A 22,769-nucleotide genomic window follows, 5' to 3' on the forward strand; every position below is an offset into this window, starting at 1 on the left:
TTTTAAAACTGTTTTTGTTTTCTTTCTTTTGAAACCAGAAGTCCAGATATAGACAGGCCACCCTAAGCGTACTCTACTTTATGATCCTTTTGGACTATTGTGGGGTTAAAATGACCAAAATAAACATGCATTTAGTAAGAGTTAAAATTATGAACTGGAACTATAAACTTATTAGGACAGTGTTTACTGTGAGAATAATCAGCATCTTGTTTAATGATCTTTAAGTACTATGCACACTATTGGCTACAATTTTGTGATTTTGTGGCTGCGGGAGTATCTATAACCTTAAAGCCAGGCTATTAAACTAACACCCCTGGCTTTTGGCCTCAGTAACCAGCTGCTTTGCCTTTTTTCCTTTCATCAGACCATGCAGAGATACAGCTCTCCTCCTTTTCCACAGCGTTAACTACGTTGTAGAATCTTGTTGCTGGTTGATGATTGTGTCCCTTTTTCTTAAGAGCCTCAATTACATCCCGAAGTACAAAGAGGAGAAGAGATTCAGATGGAACAAAAGCAGAATTTCTTATTGTGGCATCATTTAAATACACTGAATATTTACACATACTTTTTCAAAGTTGGGTTCAAACTTTACTGCATTTTCAGAGTCGACATAAACAACTGGAGCATTAATTGCGTCCTTAAGGCTCTTTCCAAACCAAAGGTGGTTCATGAGCGCCTTGAAGAGAAATATTAGAATACATTGCAGTCTTTCAGATGGGAAAGTGATGATTAGAGGATGGATTAGGGTGAAAACTTCTGTGACTACAGTGTTTACTCTTACACTAAAGAGGATCTGTATTATTTTCTCTCCTTAGCAATTTGTGTGATTGCCATGGACACGTACCAAAGCCATTCCAGTACTGGTCATACTCCCACCAGTCAATCCAACCACCAGTGTCTTCAACTGAGACTTCAGCAGAACTGGAGCCATAGAGGAGGGAGGCTGCTCTCCTGAGAAATACAACAAAAGCCTTGAGTGACAGCACAAAACTACAATCCACACTCATCACTGTTAAGAGAAAAATGATCACATATAAATTGCTTCTGAATGATGTGAATCAGATGATGATGCATTTATTCAACCCGGACACGTGCCATTTACTTTTGTTCAGCATCATCAGACACTGATGAATGCTGAAGGAAATGTTGTTTGTTTTTTGTTTTACTTTTTTCCTCTGAGAAATGTGTGTTGGAATGTAACAAAAACCTTGCTTATGAGTTAATTCTAAATAGACTTTATTCATTCCCTAAGAAAATAACTGCAGGAAATAAAATAAACTCTGTGTCATTAGTTTTGGAACAATCCTCACTGTGCATCCTGATCTCCACAATGCTCTTCCCTGTGCTTGTATTTCATTAATAATGAGTGTAAAATGTATCCAGCTGATCCCTTACCAAAATTAGATATTGTGCAGAAGTCAAACAGCACATCATTAAGGATGATTCCAGTGCTTGGAGGCAGGAATTTGGAGGCAAATCTGCAAGTAGAAAACGGTAAATGAATGACAACACGTACGAGTACAGAAATTTTGCAAAGCAGCTTCTAAAAATAATCTCTTAAACCTTTTCAATCTTTCAGTTTCAAAGGAAGACACATTTTTGATAGCTGCTTCCTAACAGTGAAACAGTTTCATCCAGACACTGACATGTGGTTGATGCTGCTGGTGACAGACACAGCGGATCCATCTTCGGTCAGCACAGACACATGCGTGGTACCCATGCTCTCCAGATTCGAGGTGATGCCGTAATACTGGAGATCGTGAGTCTTGTCGCTGCTGATCAAACAAAAGCTTTAGAGAGAATACAGGAATATCAAGAGAAAAAACAAATTAAAGCTGAATCTTAAAGAGATTTGAGTTCAAAAACCTCTGATACATATTTGTTTCAAATATTATGCCTTTTTCCATTGCAGTTTGACATCAATTTAGTAAAAATAATAACAATAATAATAATAATAATTTTTTTTTTTGAAACCAGGAGCTTCACTTAAATATTTTATCTATATTTAGTATTTTGTGCTGAAATGTTGCCATTTTTACTCCAGTCAGATCTAAATACTTCTTCCACCACTGTTCACTGTTCAAGTTAAACAGCTCAGCTCAACACATTAAGATTTCTAGAAAATGTCAATTTGTGATTTTGTGATTTCAAAGTGTAGAAGATCAGCATCTCTGCAGTCGGTGTCTTTTTGTTCCCTTTTGTCCTTTTCCTCTAAAGAAATCACCAGGCTCAGTGGTTGAGATGGGGGAGCAAAACAACAACATGTTAACAGAAACTGCTGAGGTTCTTGGATGAACTGGAATATTTGAAACGTCAAAGCCTTGATCTGAGCGGGCTGCAGTCATCCATGTGTCCTGTTCTAATAAACTTAAATGTCAGGAACCCTTCTTTAGATCTGTTCAGTTTTATTCATATAGCACCACTTAACAATCAACAATTCTTGTCTCAAAGCACGTTATATTGTAAGGTTGTAGGTGTACAGTGTTAATCTAGGACAAATGTTCACTCAGATTCATTCATGAAGTGAATGCAAGTCGATAACCAAAGGTGGGTTTTTGCCATAACTGACTGTATCATGAGTGGACAGACATGGATGTAAACCACAACTGAACTGTTTGGCTGAGTCAAAACAACCATAGCAGTGATTCTAGCTTAAAGATACTCTGGATATTGTTAAATGTGCAAATACAGTCCATAAATATTTAGACAGAGACAACTTTTCACTGATTTTGGTTCGGTAAATTTCCACAATGAATTTAAAATAAACAACTAAGGTGGAGTTTAGTGCAGATTTTTAGCTTTAATTCAGTGGGTTGAACAAAAAGATTGCATAAAAATGTGAGCAACTAAAGCATTTTTAAAACAAGCCTTCATTTCAGGTAGCCAGAAAGTAATTGGACAAATTAAATAAGTGAAAATAAAATCTTAATTTCTAATACTTGGTTGAAAACCCTTCGCTGCAACGACAGGCTGAAGTCTTGAACTCATGGACATCACCAGATGCTGGTTTCCTCCTTTACTGCAGCGACTTTTAGTTGCTGTTTGTTTGTGGACCTATAGTCTTCAACATATGAAATTCACACTCAGTTGGGTTAAGATCAGGTTGACCATTCAATAATAACAGAATGAAGGAATTACCCAAATTTCCCCCTGGAATAGCCTTTGAGCCAACTGTCCAATTACCTTTGGTCCCTTTAAAAAGAGATGTTTCAGTAAACAAGGAAAAAAACAACAACGACAAAAACAAACCTAAACTTGTGTCAGTGACCAAATATGTCTATGGACCTAACTGTTAGATGTCCTGTTTCAAGAAAACACTTTGGAGCCACTTGAATGCATATACAGTATATATATATATATATATATATATATATATATATATGGTATATATGCATTTACATGAGGATAAACTGATTGAGATTGTGATTATTTTGTTCATGTTATTGGCTGTTTCGATTTTATGATGAGATGGATGCTGTCATTATATTTTAGTATAGTTTTTGAGTTGGATCCTTCCAGGAGAGGTTGTTTGATGTGAACTGTCATAAACTATAACCAGCAAATCATTACTTTCTAATTTAGGTGTAACGTATACCTGCAACTGTGAGTAATGTATGGTGGGAGTTGCACACAGTTCCTCCCTCCCTTTTTTTGGTTCTGTTTTCTTTTGTTTTTTTGTGTGTTTTTGTTCGTTTGTTTTTTCCCTTTTGTGGTGTTATGTATGAAGGTAGTATGTGTATGTAGTTTATGTAAGTTTAGCTACTTGTTTTGTTACGCTTAGTGGTTGTGCACAGTGCTATGTACAAATCAAATAAAGGTTGGAAAAATACAAATTGTACATGGACTACACTGGTCAATGACTAAATTGTCCAGATTTAGACCAGATCTGGGTCCTACCTGTGATAAATGTCAGCAGGCTTCAGCCACCCTTCTACATATGTTCTGGGTTTGTTCAGTGCATCATCAGTTCTGGCAAGTAGTCTTCTCTACTCTTTCTAAAGTTTTAGGAGAGCCATTTGAGCCATGTCCCTTTGTTGGACTAGTTGGTACCGTCCCACAGGGTAGGCATCTGAACACAAATAAAGTTGAAAACGATAGCCTTTTATACTCTGTTAGCCAGGAGACAGGTGCTGTTGCATTGGAAAGACTCCTCACTCCTTTCATGTTCACATTGGATCATAGAGGTTATGCAGTATTTTAAACAGGAAAAGATAAGATGCTCCCTCAAAGGATCTACGTCCAGCTTCTACACTACCTGGCAACCATCTCTGACATTTACTGACAAATGGAAAGATGGATAGTTGCCTCTGTACAATTTGTGGAAATGTCCATAAATGTCAATTTTCCATCACACTGCCTAATTTGACCCCCCCCCCCCCCCCCCCTTCCTTTGGCAGACAGGAGAGTGGGGTTTCAGTTTATAAGCAGTATGCTATTGTTGTGATTATATGATTTCTTTCAATGAAAAGACCTTGATTAAAAAACGTTACAAATATTTTCATAAATGTTCTAAAAAAACAACAACAGGTTTTTACAAGGTTTGGAGCTAAATGTGGAAAAATGTTGCTGTTAATGTTTCAGTTTACAAACCGCGCCCCATAGTACTCTGTGTAGAGTGTTTGTAGATGTCAACATATTGTTTGGATGATGAAGTAAAATACTTTTTTTTTAGCTTCCAAAATATTACATGTGCCTTTATAGCTCTTGTAATTCATATATACTGAGAAATACTGAACTTTTACTTTTCTCAGGATATGCCCATCATTTGTTTTAGGTGGGTGATGCTTGAATATAAAGGTTTTCCAAATATATTTATTTCCACTGAAAGGAATGAGAGTGCTGGAGACGTTGTTACAATTACTGTTGGTTTCATTCGAATTTGGACCGTGTCCCCTGCTTTAGGGAAAAGCACGAAGCATTGCCATGTTGCTGATAGGCCACGAGGTGTGACGCTGTCGTGTTGATTGGCCGAATAATGGCGGTTGAAGAATGCAGTGATTGGCCATGTGAACATCCGGTTCTGAAAAAGCCGGTAGAGGAAGGCGGGGCATGAGTTTGGGAGCCGCGGCTAGGATTTTCTTCAAGATGGCGGCGCGACGAGAATTGTGTTAATTTAGAAAGGTAGATAGTTGCCCAAGAGGAGATACCCGTGTCATATTTATCAGTGAGTACGCCTGTATCCCAAATATCTGGCTGTTTTATGGGTTGCTGACCTTTGCGGGTTTGCTCGGTGAGCTGTAGCTCAGCTCATTAGCATTGATGCTAACCTTAGCAGGGGCCCACTGTGAAGCTTCGGGCTGAACAGATGCGCTAAAGAGTGGTTGTTCCCCATTTTATTCAAATGTGTAGTTTGCATACAACATATTCAAATTCAAAGCCAAAACACGTCTATTTGTCGAAGCTATTTTTACGTTAAATATCGTATTGTAATAGTAATAAAGTTGTGCTTTCTGACATTATTCTCACTGGTCCCTTTTTTCTAGCTTCCACAAGATCGCAGTGGAGGATGATCAGTGCCTAGATCCCATATTAAGCTGAATGCATTGTGATTTCCAATAATTGAGACAGTGATTCTGAAAGCTGTCTACATTAATGAAAAGAACAATGTAGTCAGCTTAGCATATTCACCTCTGGTACGTGGCCTATGCAGGGATGTGCTTCTGCATGCATTCTGTGTTTAGATAAGAAGATAGCCTCTCACTAAGTAAAGAATTTAAAATTAAAATTTCAGTCTATTTAAGTTAGCTATATATTTATAAGGAAATGGAGATAGATGATGTTCTACCCCCTCTCCCCTTGGAGCCACCTGATGATTTTGGCCTAGATGAGGGAAGAGCACCTCCACCACCTCCCCTGCAAACGTCCAGTGACGCAGAGGTAATGGACGTTAGCTCTGGTGGTGATGGATACACATACACCCCAGGGGACGGGGAAACCAAGACACAGCAGCCCCTCAGCAGGGGCTCACTGACTTTCTGTAGTCATCTCTCAGATGAGGCCAGTCCCGCCCCACCGTGCCCCAGAACAGCCCGCCATGCTCCCCCGGTCACCAAGTTTCTGCCAGATCTCAAGCTGCTCAGAGATGTTAAGATTAGTGTGAGCTTCACTGAAAGCAGTAATAGCAAAGAGAGGAAGGTTTTATATACAGGTGAGAGGCAGGAGGCAGGGAGCGAGGATGGCTTAGAAAGTCTCAATGGTGAGTTGCACGACATGGCTAGTGAGCAGGAGGTAGCCGAGGTGACTGGTGGAGCAGCAAATGCTGCAGGCAGAAAGTCAGAGGACACAGAGGTAGATCTAGAGAATAAGGTTGAGTTTGCTGTCCTGGATGAGTTGGATGACCTCTACGAGAACTTCCTGGAGCCCGACGATGGAGAGCATGGAGGCTTTAAGTCTGACGTCATAGTTCAGCAGGAACAGGCATATGACGAAGTCACGGCTTATTCTTATGAGGTATGACTGGACTTTTATTTGCAGTATCCCCTTTTAGTGACAACTTTGCACTGAGTTTGTCCTTCGTTGTGAAATACATAATAATGCAGGACTAATGCAGACCACAAACACTACAGTCACTGCAAGTACAGTACACTTCTTAATGTCATATTTCATCACTCTTCTGCATCAAGCTTTTATTTATAAAAACAGGACCAAATGTTTAAGTAAATGTTTGATAACCAATGTTTTTTTGTTTTGTTTTAAATCACTGAAAATGTGAAGTGTGAAGCTGGAAGAGGTCAGTGTTTTAATTTTTACCTTCAATAGCGGAGTCTGCATTTGACCCAAAAGATCTTCATATGATTTTCTAGTAGGAGAAGTTACTGTTAGACGGATGAATTCTGGTGAGATCCTTAGAGAATCCATTTTGACAGGCTTTAAGCTCACTGTGGTTGGTCGGACCAGCTGGTACTTTTGAGGAAATATTGGCCAGTAAAATCACAGCTGTGGAGCTTTGGTCATTTTTTAACGTGCCTGCCCTTTTCCTATTTTCAAGGTAATTTTTTTTTTTTTTTGAAACCTGGCTAGTTAACAGAGGGGCATATCCTCTCTTTCTAAACTCATAATTACTTTTATGCACCATTTTGCAGCTGTAATGTTTTTTTCTATATTTCTACAGAGTTACACACACACAAACACACAGTCTGAGAAAAGACTACAAAGAATTCAGTACTCTCTAGAACTGCCCAACAATCATCATCTGCTGGCCTTAACCCTTCACTCTTCTAGGAGGAATTTGACAATGATGTCGACGCTCTGTTGGAGGAGGGCATGCCAGTCCCAAAGAAGATGCGCCCGGCAGAGGATAAATATGGTGGGGACAGTGATCATCAGTCAGATGGTGAAGGAGGTGTTCAACCCATGATGACCAAAATTAAGACTGTCCTGAAGAGTGAGTTGGGGAGGGGCCTGTAGTCTGAAGTATACTGCAAATACTGTCTTGTATGTGCCACATATTTGTCTTATTAGTTACTTTTGTTTTTTTGTTTAAATAAACCATCTGAAATTGTAGGAAATTTATTTTATCTTTTGTATATTATATTTTTGTGTGTGACCTATGGAAATAACCTGCTCTCCTTTGAGACACTGCTTGGTAGATGTGCTCTCTATAAATACACTAGACAACTAAGAAGTCCTCTGAAAGGATCACACAGTCTAACAGCACATGGTCATTGCTGTCTTTGAGTGTTGTTGTTGCATTACACAGAATGACCTACTAAACAAGTCTGGTCTGAAATCCTAAAAGACAAAGCAGAAATATTTTCCAAATTCCTTAAAGTTCCTTCAGAAATCATTGTTTGAAGTTTCTAATTTCAACTTCAGAACCGTGTCTCACTTTTTCTTTTACCAAACTTTAAATTAATGTGGTTGCATTGGTCGCATTTTAAAGGCAAATTAATGAAAAGACTTCACCTTCCCAGCTAAGAAGCATTTAGGCCTGTTAATGATGGTTTTGATGTAATGAATAGCAAATAGTCTCTCAGTCTTCACCCCATACCCATGAGCTGAACATGATTCGGTCTCAAAGTTAAAAAGCGATGTCTTTTTCACAGGGGACAAACTCCCATAGATTTTTAGCAAGGTGCTTATTTACAACAAGGTGACCTAAAGTGTAATGATTGCTGCTTAGAGTGAGAGGGATATCATGCACCTACACTGAGACTGTAAAGAACTTTTCTTTTCAAAGTAGCAAAATATTTACAGAAAAATAAATTCTTCTAATTTGCCTTGAATATCTGACAAAAACCTCACACGTGTTAAAGTCTTAGTAATGGTTGCTGTTCTGGCTTTTTTGATTTGTTTTGGATTATATTTACATGGAAAATGAAGCAAATGAATAAAAATGCCTTCGATGTTTTTTGAATGAATGATTATTACAACTCCTAGAAATGTCAGTATTTAGTATTACTAATGAGGTATACCACAAAGTGTACTATGTAGTACTTATATTTACATTTGCATTTTCTTATGTACTAGGTCGGGGACGTCCGCCCACCGAGCCTCTCCCTGATGGATGGATAATGACATTCCATAATTCAGGCATTCCAGTCTACCTGCACAGAGAGACCAGAGTGGTCACTTGGTCCAGACCGTACTTCCTTGGCACTGGAAGCATTAGGGTAAGAACGGCATAAATTTCACAACTGTTTCTGTTTATGAAACTGGTGGAATAAAATTTAGCTTTGCTTACATTAAACGTCTGCCTGTGTCAACACTCTAAACAGATTAGTGACAGATTTTGCTTTTGCTCTCAGTTTGGACTAAAGTAGTCTGCCACCAAAAGCCTAAACTCTGCACTGTTCCTCGTCTGTTTGTTCCTGATTAATCTGAGTTAATTCACATAATACAAAAGTAACAACATTTGATGTGGTGTTATTTTTGTTGTTCAAGTTAGTGTGAAATTAGTGATTTAAAGGGCTTGGGAACCCTGCCAATACTGACAGTGTTTGAGGAAACAAAGGCTCAAATGTTTTTGCCTAAAGAAAACCATAACGACACTGTTTTCCCCAAAACGCATATCGGCACTGGATGAGCTACATCTTGAACATTTTACAGCTGGGTAAACATCACTTTGAGAGATTTTACCTTATTTATTTAAAGCCTATGGACACTTTCCAGGTCATTTTAAAATTAGTCTCAAACTTACAGCACTGTTAACATATTGTTCAAACAGAAACACGACCCACCTGTAAGCAGCATCCCCTGCCTACACTACAAGAAAATGAAGGAACAGGAGGAAAGGGAGCTGAATGGGGAAGTGGTGCCTGATGCAGAGGAGTCTGTTGTCAAGCCTGCTGAGGAGGCCAACGGGGGAGAGCAAGTAGGCACATCAGATGCTACAGCTGAGGACCAGGATGTCATGCCACCCTCCAGTCTCCCTGGTGAAGGTCGGGATGGAGAAGGTACCACTGACAACAGCATCCAAAATAAAGAGTCTCTTCCCTGTGACTCTGCACAAGGAGCCTTAGGGCAGGTCAAGGCCAAAGTGGAGGTGTGCAAGGATGAGTCCATCGGTAAATAGCTTCCCACACTAGCAGTGACTTTTGAAATGTTCTTTTGTTTGTTTGCTTGTGTTTTGCTACAGTAAAAGACATCATCTGACATCTTGAAACTTCCTTGCAGAACTTGAAGAATTTCGCCTGTACCTGGAGAAATGCTTTGACTTTGAACAAGTGACTGTCAAGAAGTTTCGCACCTGGGCTGAGCGAAGACAGTTCAACAGAGACATGAAGAGGAAACAGGCAGAGTCGGAAAGACCTATCCTGCCTGCCAACCAGAAGCTCATCACACTGTCAGTCCAGGACGCTCCTACTAAGAAAGGTGCCAGTACCTGTGATTCATACTGTGTACATTTCATACAGTTTGGGTGTAGATATTAAACATATCCTGTTAAGTTTTTGTTTGTTGATGCAATGAATTGTTTGTTTCCACAGAATTTGTTATAAATCCTAATGGAAAGTCTGAAGTCTGCATCTTACATGAATATATGCAGCGTATCCTCAAGGTTCGCCCTGTTTACAACTTTTTTGATTGTGGTAAGTTCCTCTTTCTTAAGCGGCCAAAGGTAATACAGTAATTTACAAGGGTGTACTACGAAGCAATATTAGCAGGTTAGCTACCTATGTCAGTAGCTCTCTTTTTACCTTATCTTAAATAGACTCAACAACTGAGCTGTAACCTGGTGTTGGATCTGGAGCAAAAACACCGGGTTAACATATAAAACTGCTATTAAGCAATGTGAAAGCCCGATATATGATCTCTGATTTGGTTTTATCAAGCAGCTAATGCACAGACAGTCAAATTCATAGTACGCTATTACTTCTCCCACTCATTTTCTATCAGGATTTTTTGTGCATAAACTAGTAAAAGTGTTTTTGTTTTTTTGTGTTTTGCCTGTTTTTGATGTTGACCTTTTTGGAATATCCATTTTAATTTGCCATTCTTTCCACAGAGAACCCAAGTGAACCCTTTGGAGCGTCAGTCATTATAGATGGAGTCACATACGGCACAGGGACTGCAAGCAGTAAAAAACTTGCCAAGAATAAAGCTGGTAATTCTTCTTCTTTACAATATTGGACATTTGATCATGTGGTTGATATTGGTCACAGCTTAATATATAAAAAAATTATGGTGTTGTATTAGAGGTTGTCCTTTGGAGTTGGTATAAATTAAAAAAAAAATCAGCATAATGACCTTAAAAAACATGTCAAGCCCCTTTTCCATTAGTACCTACATCACGTAGCCACGACTTGACTCCAATTCACTGGTTTTCCATTGCAAATGAGCGCCACCTAATGTGTGTTTTCGTTGTTATAGCAATACATCGCATGTTATTAGAATGCACCACAAACGCTACAACAAAGGTGGACGTTGAGGCAAGAATATACCCGCTGCTCGCTCTGTTGCTTTCCGTCAGACTCGGGGGACCCCGGCGTTGTTCTTTGTGGTCCTGTCATTCGTTGCCGGGTTTTTTAAAAATGATGGTTTTGATTTTCGTGAATGAGAGAGGCTCTCATCACTCATCAAGTGACGCAATTGACCAGCCAATCAGTGGCAGTGGAGTCTGACAACATCACATTTTAGTACCTGCTCAGACCCGGCCGAGAAGGTACTAAAAAAGTACGTGGTACCAGGTAATATGACCTAATGGAAAACCCTGAAAACGTGGTGAGTCGATTCGAGTAGGTACTGATAGTAAAGGGGCTTTAGTTGGATGTCACTGAATAGCTTGGATGTATCTGCTTTGTGAGAGAGAGGTCTTCTGAAAAGTCAAGGGGTTACACTTTCTTACACACTGCAGCTCCAAGAACAATCTCTTTGTTGCACCTCCCCACAATGGAGCAAGATAACAGTACACTGTATTACATGTGGTAAATATTTGCACATTCACCTGCTGTAAAATCTCACTGGGTGTTTGCAGCTCGAGCAACACTGGAAATCCTCATACCTGACTTTGTGAAGCAGACCTCGGAGGAGAAACCCGTCGAAGGCGATGAACTGGAGGTACTTTTTCGTTTTTTGACATTTTTTTTCTGTGTGTATTTCTTTTTTGTCTTTTTTTTTGTTGTTGTTTACTCTTGAAGCAAAGCTAAATCCTGATTCTGAAGCCAAGATTTTCATATAATACTTCCTTCAAATGTAAAACACATCTTTTTAGAGTTGAAGATGACACAGCAGTGGTGACATTCAGTGCATTCTCTCCTGCAGTATTTTAATCATATCAGTATAGAAGATTCAAGAGTATATGAGCTGACCAACAAAGCAGGACTACTATCGCCATATCAGATTCTTCATGAGTGCCTTAAAAGGTAAAGTAGATTTGAGTATTTATTAATATTGTTAAACTGTTATTGTTAAAGCGATGTGTGTGTCCTTTTTTCTTCTGTCTCTCTCTCTCAGGCCTCTTTATGTCACCTGTTGTGGGATTTATACTATGACTGCGTCCATATTGTTAATAGAGCAGCTCTGCATGATTAACTTTTCAAAATGATCCTTACTGTCTTTTACTGGCCTTATTGCAGTCTTTGATTTCACCCTCTATTTGAAACAAGCTGTTAGAGTCCCTCCTCACCATCTTTCTTCTGACTGACTGCTCCTTGTACATGGATTGAAACAACTGATTGGCTGTGTGCCCGAGATGCCGGTGTTCAGGATATCATCCAGAAACATAAGTGGGAAAATCAGTTTGAAATGGATCATTTGGCTTATTTGTACAGACACTGGTTTTGTTATCGGTAACTGTTTAATATAATCCTTTATCACATATATATGACAGAAAACAAGGAAAAGCATATAACTGAAATGATAAGGTGGAGCTGCTCATCATCAAGATGAGAGAATGAAGTTCACAGCTGCTGATTGGACATTTGGGTGTCTGTGCAAAACGCAGACAGATTTCAAATATCCATGTGAAAACAAATGTTTGTTCCTTACTGCAGAAACCACGGGATGGGGGACACCAGCATTAAATTTGAGGTGATCCCGGGGAAGAACCAGAAGAGTGAATATGTGATGACATGTGGGAAACATACTGTGCGTGGCTGGTGTAAGTAGACCCTAATCTTTGCATTTCTATCTGGCGAGAGCATAGCTGGGTGTTATTTATAGATAAGTTCAAAGCAGCTGTCAGAATTGCTTTGTAAATGAAGTCCATATTATTACAATTATTTTCCTTTTATTTAGTTTTTTTTAGTGGACCTGTTTTGCTAATGTAACGCAGACACTAAAGCTGATGTGCCAGAATGTCATGCTAAAGAGAATGATTCTTTTAAATACAAGGGGGCGAGCAAGCGAGTCAGACACCAAGCGCACAAAGATGAAGCAGGTCTGATCGGAAGCAGTTTATTACCAGGCCAGGGAGCATAAAAAAACCTACAGAATAAAATGTTGTCTATATAGTAAAACAATTCTAAAACCCATAAAAATACAATTTTCTACATCCACTAAAATCCCCTGATGTAATCATGCCACATGTTCATTATGGGTCCACCAGCAGGCCAGGAATTCTTTCTCCAGAGCGGAGTCCACAACAGTCTAGTCTCCAACAGACAAGGAGGAGCCTCCTATCCTCCTCCTATCCCTTCACTAGGCCCATCGCATCCCAGCCCAGCTTGCGTTCTGCACCGGAGTCCATCATGCAATGCCACCACGGCTCCCCTCGCATCAGCTCCCTGTAAAATAACAAATAGGGGCCAGAACAATCGTCCCAGAAGTGTCCCTGGCTTATAGCCATGGCGTCCCTCTCCCAACCCGGCTGCATCTGGCGAACAAGTGGAGACACTACTCACAAATGCAGGAGGTATACTTCTGCCCTGCTGCTAATCACACGCGTTTGTCTCCCACTGTCGCCGTTCCTTGCTGTCAGGACTGCGCCGCCACGTCTCCTGATTAGGTGTTGCACCCCACGGTCAGGCAGCGGGTCCCTCTTTTCACCTGGCCTGCTCATATCTGGGGCCTCTGTCCTCCCAGGGCTCAGCTAGCCTGCTTTTAAAAGGTCTTTACACAGCACCTCTGGAGACACCCATACCTCAGCGGGTGATCCCTATCAACTAATTTATCCCATTTTCAGCCATTCCACAGTGGATTAAAACAATGTCAAATAACACACTAAAAACATGCAATACAAACAGAATAAAATCATGCAAATAAAAACACTAAAAATCAGAATAAAACCAATATAAGTGATAAATACAAATTTTCACTGTGACACTAACATGTGAGTTTCAGTGACAGGTTATTTGTATTTGTCATCTTTGTAACTAGGCAAGAACAAGAGGGTTGGCAAACAGCTAGCATCTCAGAAGATCTTGCAGATGCTACATCCTCACGTCAAGAACTGGGGCTCACTGCTGCGCATGTACGGCAGAGAGAGCAATAAGATGGTCAAGAAGGTAAGGACTGACAGCTGCTGTAAAGTCTTAAGAGAAAGCATTGAAGATGAAGAAAATTGTTTTGGTCTCTAATATAGTTCCTGTGGGTTTTAAGTGTCTTTAGATAAGAAGATACCGTTTTCCACAGAGTCGCAATCTCCAGCTTTAACTCAGCATTGTGCATCATAGTTTTTGTGACCGATACAGAGGGCGCCTGTTCAAGTACACTGATAAACAGTGGATGCTCTACTGAATTGGAGCAAGTGGCAGTCAATCTTTTTCAAACCACAGTTCATTTTGGGTCTGAAAACAGGATGAAGAGCAAGAAGATGCCGTTTTAAGATGCTGCTTTCTATTAATTTATTTAGGAACTGGGTGTCTATGACAGGAAAAAAGATGTGAGTGGGTCAGTGCTGGAACATTTGAAGTGTCCAGCTAAATAAAGCCGGATCCTTTGTTAATTACAGTCGTAAGCCCAAAGTCACTACTATGCATAATAAAATAAATGAGCTTATGTGATGACAAAGCTCTGCTCCTAGAGTGTTGGTCAACAGCGGATGGGCTGCTACGTCATTGATTTTGGGTTTTAAACCAATGACTGGGATGTAGAATTGAACCAGTTTTCTGCACATATTGAAATGGTACTGCCATGTGTTGATGAGCTGAATAGCGTGTTATCATGAAGTGTCATGTGCTATGTCGTTATAAAATGATCTTACTTCTCAGGAGAGCTCCGACAAGAGCGTGATCGAGCTCCAGCAGTATGCCAAAAAGAACAAGCCAAACCTTCATATCTTGAACAAACTGCAAGAAGAGATGATTAAACTGGCTGCACAGAGGGTAGGAATGGTTCTTACTGGGATTTTAGTTCTAAAAAAAAAAAAAGAAAGGGGGGGGGGGGGTAATGTTTAGCTTTATTTTTTTGTAAATAAAAAAGACAAAACAAAGGAGTGTAACTTCCAGTCTTTGGTTGGCCAGACTGCATGTACACTACCCAAAATCTTGTACTTGAGAATAATTGTTTTTGTTATCTTGCTTGTTGTACTTTAATTATTTTCTCTACCAGGAGGAAACGAGGAAGAAACCCAAGATGACCATAATGGAATCTGCCCAGCCGGGGAGTGAACCCCTCTGCACTGTCGACGTTTAAATCTCAAATCACTGATGAACCACAGCACTGAAAACCAGTCACTGTCAGACATCACACACATGCACACCCCACCATCCACCACTTAATTATGCATCACTGAGATCTAAATGGCAATATAGTAAAGGGTTGACCAGGCTGATATTACTGCTTACTTCCTTCACTTGTTTTAATTGGTTAAGCTGGTAGAAGTAAGTGTTGGACTGAACAGACTGTAGAGCGAATATCGTCTACCTCTCTAGATGCATCCTAATTACAGCAGTAGGAGAACCCCCCTCCCCCCCAGTGTCCAGAGAAGTGACCATTACTTGATAAGATGAACCACATCAAAATAGATTTGCATGCCTCTTAAAGTGGAGAAAGCCACTGCACACACTGGTTTTATTTTTGAAGGCTTGTTTTCACCAGTCATGAGCGCATAGTACCAGCAGCTGATAGTTTTCTCTGTGCTAAAAGTATTTGAAAGGGACTACTAATACTTGTATTTATACCGTTCATTTAATTGGAAGCAAAGTTCCTATTTTATTTGTTATTTTAATGGTAGGTGTTATGGATGTGGTGAGTGATGATTACAGCTGTGTGCGGTCTTGTTTGTCCCCAGAATTGACAGATGCTGTCTTTGGTTTGCACGTTGGCAACATGCGGTGTGAAGTGCTCACTGTTGTTACACACTCGTGTCCTGTCAGATGTTTTTGTTGACTGTTGCTTTTATTCCTGGAATAATTCCTAGTGGAATATTTGGGCTGACTTTTTCTTGAGGGTCTTGCCTTTTTCATTTGTTTCAGTAAAAGACATAAGCTAGAGCCCACCTGATGTCTTCATCGCTGATACCAGTACAGATTGTTTTATGGAATACGAAACTTCAGTGATGTCAGTCGATATTCTTAACAAAAATGCATGTTTGTTAAATACGACTGTATTAAAAAGGGACTCCTTCATTTAATAAGTAATGAATTTCACCGACTACTAACCCAGCTGTGAAGCTGGAGGTACTGTTTGGAAAAAAACTGTGACACCATCTCTGAATGATACCAAGCTACTACTTCTAAATTATCTTTAGTATAAAAGGGCACGCACATGTGCCCATACAAATATCTGACATTAGGCCTAAGCCGGTGAAGGTCAGGTTCTACAAGAGCTTCCTGCTACATGGTGACACTGCAGTATACCCCAAGCACAGGGACACAGTACTGTAACATGTTGGGGATCATTTCACTTATGCGCTTAGTTCGCACTTGGATTTTTATTCATATGCTAATGCCATGCACAGTTGCTAACCACAAAGCGCATTTCAGTTGCTTTTCATTTATATTCTTATTTTAAAAAAATCATGTTGGTTACATGTTGCCTTAGTTAATCCATTTCATGAAGGGCTCAAGAGTATATATTGTACATTGGACCTAAAACACCCTTCAGCAGGAAGTGGAAAGACCAATCTCTATTTACTTGATAAAGAATTTAAGATAGTGTTTTCAGTTAAAAATGGCCAAGAAACGTCTCAAGAAAATATGCCTACAACTCATCCAGATTTGTAGGATTCACCTGAATGGACTATTTTGTGTACGTTTGCCATAAATTGTTTTTTTTTTTTTCTTTCAAGGCAAACTTGTAAAATTTAGTTGGCACTGATGTAAACAACAGCGATAAAGTCATTCAGTCCAACAAGCTGATGAAACTGTGTATACCAAAGCTTATAGTCTTATGCATTTTATAGAAAACTCAATGTTGCTGTGAACTGAAGAGAATATGGACTAACAGGAAAATGCATAGACCCGTCACTTGCTGGAACAAAATGGAAACTGCTGTGCACTCAAGTATTTGCCCCGTGGTTTTTCTACAAGAGGACACATCTGTTTACCCAAGGCTCCTGTGATAGTACAGATCACTTTACGAATGTGCTTTCCCTTTGTGTATGTGTTTTCATGCAAAGCCCATAAGTGTCGGGGGAGGGGGGGGATACTGCTTCCATGCGTTGCTGTTAAGTTGTACCAATGACTTGTTTGAAGTGTTGCTGCCTAGATTATGAAGTATGTATTGCAACCTGAGCTCCATGACTTTGGTGATATTTGTTATGCAAAATAAAAATGTCTTGACTAATAGCTACAAGAGCTTTTGTTTATTCAGTGATTGAAGGATCAAAACTAAAAAGGGGGAAGTGAGCTGAGGTGGTAATTTATTGGTTAAGCTTTTACTGTTTGGAATAACAGAAAACACAGTATTAGTTTGAAAATTAAACTTTAGGTCAAAGCTAACAAAGGTTCATGCAAAAAGACACTACAGTTATCGCTCACTGTGAAAACTGGGATTTAACTTGTTACTTTTTGGCTTTACAAATATGTAAATGACAATGTTAATTCTTCAGAGTACTGTGTGGATACATTTATAGAGGAGGAAGCCCAATTTGCCAATCAAACTGCACAGAGACCCATTTCTCCAGCTATAAAACTGAGTCTTCGCTGTAGTCCACTCTCTCCAGCAGCAGAATCATCTCAACATGCATGGTTTGAGGGAACAGATCCACAGCTATGGATCGCACTGGACGGAATGGGGCTCCATGAACTCTGTTTGATGGAGCTCTGCACAGACTGAAGGAAAAAACAATTCCAGTTGGAGTCACATTTTAATTTTTTTTATTTTGGCTTATTTTCTACTACAAAATTCACTTACTCAATGAAGTTGGTCATTGCTGCCTTGGCATTACATGATACATAAACCAGCCTCTTTAAATGCTCTGCTCTCCTGATTGCGAGTATCACCTTTGAGTCTAAGGAAACAAAGAAAAAATAATCATCTCTTACTACAACCATCTTAACCTGAGTAGATCTTTTGATCATAACGTGCACTCACGTAGGCCTGCTCGTGGTGGATCTACGATAGCAGTCGCACTGGATGAAACGACAGCATTGAGGATGTTGGGGAACACATCCTCAGCTTTTCCACAGTGAAACTCAACATTACTGAGACCTTAAAAACACAAAAAATAAGAGAGGGATGCAGCATGCATACAATTACTAAAGTTAATCACATCAATACCACAACATATGCGCTTTACCCAAACTAAATGCTACAAAAAGATAAAAGTGATGATGTTCGTGGTGCCTACCATTCAGCTTTGCATTAACTTTGGCGTCCTCCACTGCTTCCTGGCACATCTCAATCCCTATCACCTTTTTCACCCTCTAGATATAAAAGTGGGTGGCAAAAAAAGGCAACATGAAACCGAGTCAGTGTGCATTTGTCCTGCTTCATGACTAATGAGAAAATGCACACAACACCTATACATTGACAAAAAAAAAAAAACCATTACCTTAGCCAAAGAGATGCCAATGGTTCCTGTCCCGCAGCACACATCCAGTACTATGCTGTCCTGATCCAGCTGGGCCAATTCCCCCACAGCAGAGTACAGCACCTCTGCAGCTCCTGTATTCACCTAGCACACAGAAACAGATTGTTAATGGAGGCTGAGCACCTGATGTTAAAGCTGGCAAACACAACTGGGACCATCGTCTACCATACCCGAGTGTCCTAGCCACAGATTAATAACAAAACAAACAAACATAAGATGAATGTATTAAATTCACAGTCACTCCAGCCTTGTGGGATATTTTTGAGTTAAGCCCTGTATTTGGAGAGGTTTCCACATTTTAGGAATGCCTGCAAAAAAAAGGTAAAGCATGGTGAAGTACAGTGATCTACTTCTGTTTGTTAGGCTCTGTGATGAGCCTTAGAAGAGCCTAGCTAGGGGGTGGGGAACTCCAGGCCACGAGGGCCTGTCTCCTGCAGGTTTTAGATCTCACCCTGGGTCAACACACCTGAATCAAATGATTAGTTCATTACCAGGCCTCTGGAGAACTACAAGACATGTTGTGGAGGTCATTTAGCCACTTGAATCAGCTGTGTTGGATCAAGGACACACCTAAAACCTGCAGGACACTGGCCCTCGAGGCCAAGAGTTGCCCACCCCTGGCCAGAGGAGTACCATTTCACCCCATCTGCAGAAGGATAACATGGTGAGATCAGAACTTCAGAAAAGGATTACCATGCCTGCGATAACATGTGTTCACTCATCCTCACAGAAAGAAATCCTGAAATATTCTAGTTGCAAACCAGACCTCATAACTTCCACAACATGCAGCTTCTGCTCTTCCTCACCTGGAAGAATGAATGCGGAGAAATCCTGAATTTCAAACCAAGCATTTCTTCTTGAATGCAGGTCTCTCCAACCACCAGCTCACAGGGGAGATCCTCTGGGTTTGGAGATTTCCTTAACAGGCAAAAAAAAAATACAAGAAGTTACATGAATAGTCAGAGTATTATTAAGATGACATTCAGTCATTAAATTCATACAGATTATGACTTACTGAGCATGTAGTTTAGTTTTACCTTTGGCCCTCTCTAACAAAGTACAGAGAGGTCACGCCGCTGTCTTTCCCCTCTCCTTCTGTGAAGTACTCCTTCATGGAGTTCTTTAAAGCACCAAGTTCCTCTTCTTCAAGTTTCTAAGAGTCATTAAACAAATGAAGCGAATCAAAAGGGAGACCTTTAATAGCATGGGGCGCTAGTTCAGTTTCAACATTTCATCACCTGTGGGTTGAAGAACACCATGGCCATGGCATGTTTGGTCCTCGTAGTACGTACAGTCAGCTGCTTCCAGTGTCCTTCATATGTCTCTGGGCTGTACACAGAGTATGGAGTTGTTCTGTTTGCAAAAATCACAGCCAGACTGAGCGATTAGTCACTTTTAGACAACTTGCTTTGTTTTTTTCCACTTATTTGTATCATATTTCTCAAATAACATGACATGTACATTATGAATTTGATCTTTTTTTATTTAGGTTCAACTACTTTTTCCAAGCAGCTTTAGTTCCCCAAACTAAACTGTTCCTAGATCCTCACGAGCACACATAATAATACCTGATGAACTTTTGAAACTCGCTGACCATCTTCTTGGCCTCTGGCGGCACGTGGCACGTGTCAGCCGGCCCCACCACAGCACAGGACCCTCCCTTGTATTTCCCCAGGCGGAAACCGATGGTTTTATCCTCGCCATCTGCACCCACCGATATGAGGAACTCGCACTTGTTTCTGTACTCTGTCTGTCACGATCGGAAACCGGGTCAGAAGGATGAATATTAAATTATATACAATATTTAGAGACATGAAAACAGCCGAGAGATCGTGAAACAGAATAAACTTATGTACGTCATTTTCCATCTCTAATTAGTTACTTTTTATTTTGTGCTTTGCCTTTTTTCCATCCTGTTTTTTTTTTTTTTAACTGTTGCATAACCACCTGCCTTTTTGGACAAATAAAAGCAACTATTCAAAGTATACCTGTGTAGGAGACGGTCGGAGGGCTTCCAGAGGACAACACATGTTGTTGTATTTCCCTTTCTGTGCAAACAGCCACGGCACCATGGCTTTGTTGGTGCTGCCGATCTCTCTGAAAGAAAACAAAGGTTTAACTTGTACGGACATGTCAGCAAGTCCCATAAAAAGTACAACATGACCTATAAATAACCCCAAATCTGTATTATATTACACTTACTTGGCCAGCTTCTGCAGAACCACCACCACCTCCTGTTCCTTCCTCTTCAGCTGCTCGTCATAAGAGATGTTCCACAGAGGTGTCACGACGTTGGCGATCTGGACACTGAGCGGCTCCTCATCCTCGTCCCCATCATCTGTTCGTTTGCATGGGGGCGCGCTCTCCCCCTCATTCTCCTTCCTCTTTCTCAAGATGGGGTCTGCCTTGGGTTTGGCCAGCTTGACACTAAGCACCTGGCCCTTCCACTGCATGCCATGCACCATCTTCATGGCCTTGTCGCGCTCCTCCTCGTTCTTGAAGGTGACGAAAGCAAACGTCTGCCTGCCAAACAGCTTGATTTTGTGCGGGTTGAGGCCATGCTTGGCCAAGAACTTCTTCAGGTCATTGAAGCCTATGAACCTGGGCAGATTCCTGATCTCCACTTTGTAGATCTCCGACGTGAACAGGTCCTCTTTGATGTAGCGGTACACGCCGGGGTCAGGAGCCCCCTGGCTTTCTCCTTCAGCCTGAACATCAGGCTTGGCAACATCATTTTTGGAGAGGTCATCAGGCTTCTCCTCCAGGGAGAGCGAGGCTGGAGTGATGGCCGCTGGGCTGCTGCTGATATCTGCCATCACTGTGCTGATTCCTAAAGCACCAAACAATAAGTAGGCCTATCAGGAGCTCGCATTCACGGAGTTAAAACGTGAAAAAAGTCTCATACTCTACTCTCAAGCCTGGTTTAGGGTATTGTGCAACTTTCAAATAACTGCTACAATTAATGTGTCACCGTGACTATGTAAAACAATGCTGTTACTCTACATAACAGTACATGCACTTACTGCTTTTCAGTAATTATGTTTTGGTTATATGGCAAACTGAAAGACTTGATGTTAGCTCGAGCAGGAAGTTACATTCTTTGCAGTTTCAGAGGAACGACGTCGGTATCTTAACGGAACACTTTGTGTAGTGCGCTGTTTTTGACTAGCGGTAACATTCCACGAGAGCTCCTTACCTTCCCGTACCTCTGTATTTACTTTCTGCTCCACTTCTATTGAGCAGGCGACGCCATGTTGATTCAAGCACGTGCAGCTTGAACTATGAACTTTGTTAAAGTGACAGGCATCCCAGCGGCTTTAACTTTGTGTACCTTGGTCACTTTCATAGCTAGGAGGGTTAAGAAAAGCTTTGCACATCACTGTCTACACATTAGTTTACGTCCTTAACCTTCCTCTCGTGTTAGCTTTCTGTTTTCATCTCTTATGTTAGCGGGTCGGTTTTGACCCGTGAATTAAATCAGCTATAAAATATACTAAAAACAATAAGTTATCATCCAATTTGTTTCTCATCTCTTGGTTACCTTGTTAGGCTTCCTTATCCATGAAAATGTTGGTTTTAATACTTTTGGTGTGGGCCTCTGGGTCTTTTTTTGTCACTATACCCCTCGATTTCAATTTAAAAAAATTTGTAAAATTAACCTCAAGAGAATCATATTAATAAATAAAAGGTTTCTGTGTTACCTGAGTATTACTGAGGGGTATAGGATACATCTCTTAAATAAATCTGTTTTATTGATTTTTTTCATTTTAAGATTAATAACCAAAATGACATCGATGGTGTTACGGGTCAATTTCGACCCATAGACATTTACATCAAGAAAAGACAAAAAAAGTTTGTTTTTTTCAGCAGTAGACCTTTAATATAAACTGAAAAAAAGAAAAAGTCCACTCCTCCTTTGTTTTGGTTATAGCCGTGGGTAATTGTGGGCTTTTTATCACTTCCCAATGATACAGCTTCACCTCAGTTTCCTTTGTGAAGTTCTTGTCCGAGGTCATATCTGGTAAAAAATAAAATAAAATATCACAGCTGATATTGTGATCCTGCAGTCCAGTGGTCATATGGAGGACCACACATTTTCATTGTTTCTTCTCAGGGATGCCACTCACAGCTTTGACTGTGAAAATCTGTACATTCCAGGCATAGTTGGTTTTTGCATCACAGGCTTCCCAGATTTTTCTGCCGTTTTTCCCTTGCTTACTGGGTATATATTGCCGGTAGGGGCATTTTCCTCAAAAAGTGGACAAGACGTTCATCCACTGTCACCTCTGGCCCTGGGATGAACATCAGTGGAAGAAGCTGCACCCATCTCTCCCAGACATCCCTGATGGGAGCAAGCTTGTCAGACCTCGGTCTGGTCTCTCTGTTGTCAAATCTGAGGACTCTTGAATCAAAA

At 40.4% G+C, this 22,769-nt stretch overlaps 2 protein-coding genes across 4 annotated transcripts; one reads left to right on the top strand and one right to left on the bottom strand.

Moving 5' to 3' along the window:
* Positions 1–5,035: 5,035 nt before the first annotated feature.
* dgcr8 (DGCR8 microprocessor complex subunit) lies at positions 5,036–17,115 on the top strand. Its single transcript, XM_085293309.1, has 14 exons — positions 5,036–5,164; positions 5,484–6,450; positions 7,222–7,384; positions 8,470–8,612; positions 9,167–9,506; positions 9,616–9,813; positions 9,927–10,028; positions 10,445–10,543; positions 11,414–11,496; positions 11,701–11,801; positions 12,432–12,538; positions 13,756–13,883; positions 14,589–14,702; positions 14,929–17,115. The coding sequence occupies exons 2-14, from the start codon at positions 5,764–5,766 to the stop codon at positions 15,010–15,012; spliced, it is 2,349 nt and encodes a 782-aa protein (XP_085149435.1). The 5' UTR covers positions 5,036–5,164; positions 5,484–5,763; the 3' UTR covers positions 15,013–17,115.
* Positions 16,586–21,652, bottom strand: trmt2a (tRNA methyltransferase 2A). Of its 3 annotated transcripts, none has more exons than XM_085293310.1 (12): positions 21,552–21,652; positions 20,558–21,185; positions 20,344–20,452; positions 19,924–20,105; positions 19,594–19,708; positions 19,393–19,508; positions 19,162–19,273; positions 18,317–18,439; positions 18,113–18,188; positions 17,857–17,973; positions 17,677–17,773; positions 16,586–17,594 (listed from the first exon to the last, which is right to left on the bottom strand). In XM_085293310.1, exons 2-12 carry the CDS (start codon positions 21,169–21,171, stop codon positions 17,447–17,449), a joined length of 1,809 nt encoding a protein of 602 aa, XP_085149436.1. In that variant the 5' UTR covers positions 21,172–21,185; positions 21,552–21,652; the 3' UTR covers positions 16,586–17,446. The 3 variants fall into 3 exon arrangements, with proteins under 3 accessions (XP_085149436.1, XP_085149438.1, XP_085149439.1); XM_085293312.1 differs by having other exon boundaries at positions 21,562–21,645; XM_085293313.1 differs by lacking the exon at positions 21,552–21,652 and adding an exon at positions 21,379–21,525.
* Positions 21,653–22,769: the final 1,117 nt, after the last annotated feature.

Source organism: Mchenga conophoros, linkage group LG12, assembly GCF_057382185.1.
Source record: "Mchenga conophoros isolate Kocher_MC1m ecotype Shallow Benthic linkage group LG12, M_conophoros_male_GT1.1, whole genome shotgun sequence".
Taxonomy (NCBI): Eukaryota; Metazoa; Chordata; class Actinopteri; order Cichliformes; family Cichlidae; genus Mchenga; species Mchenga conophoros.

What these genes read in the sequence shown, in the direction of transcription:
- dgcr8 (XM_085293309.1), top strand. Translation starts at nt 5,764, where the DNA reads ATGGAGATAGATGATGTTCTACCCCCTCTCCCCTTGGAGCCACCTGAT. An exon ending in GGACGCTCCTACTAAGAAAG is followed by an intron (nt 9,814 to 9,926) that starts GTGCCAGTACCT and finishes TTGTTTCCACAG; the next exon opens with AATTTGTTATAAATCCTAAT. An exon ending in GCAATAAGATGGTCAAGAAG is followed by an intron (nt 13,884 to 14,588) that starts GTAAGGACTGAC and finishes CTTACTTCTCAG; the next exon opens with GAGAGCTCCGACAAGAGCGT.
- trmt2a (XM_085293310.1), bottom strand. Translation starts at nt 21,171, where the DNA reads ATGGCAGATATCAGCAGCAGCCCAGCGGCCATCACTCCAGCCTCGCTC. An exon ending in GTTCTGCAGAAGCTGGCCAA is followed by an intron (nt 20,453 to 20,557) that starts GTAAGTGTAATA and finishes GTTTTCTTTCAG; the next exon opens with AGAGATCGGCAGCACCAACA. An exon ending in TTTGTTAGAGAGGGCCAAAG is followed by an intron (nt 19,274 to 19,392) that starts GTAAAACTAAAC and finishes TTGCCTGTTAAG; the next exon opens with GAAATCTCCAAACCCAGAGG.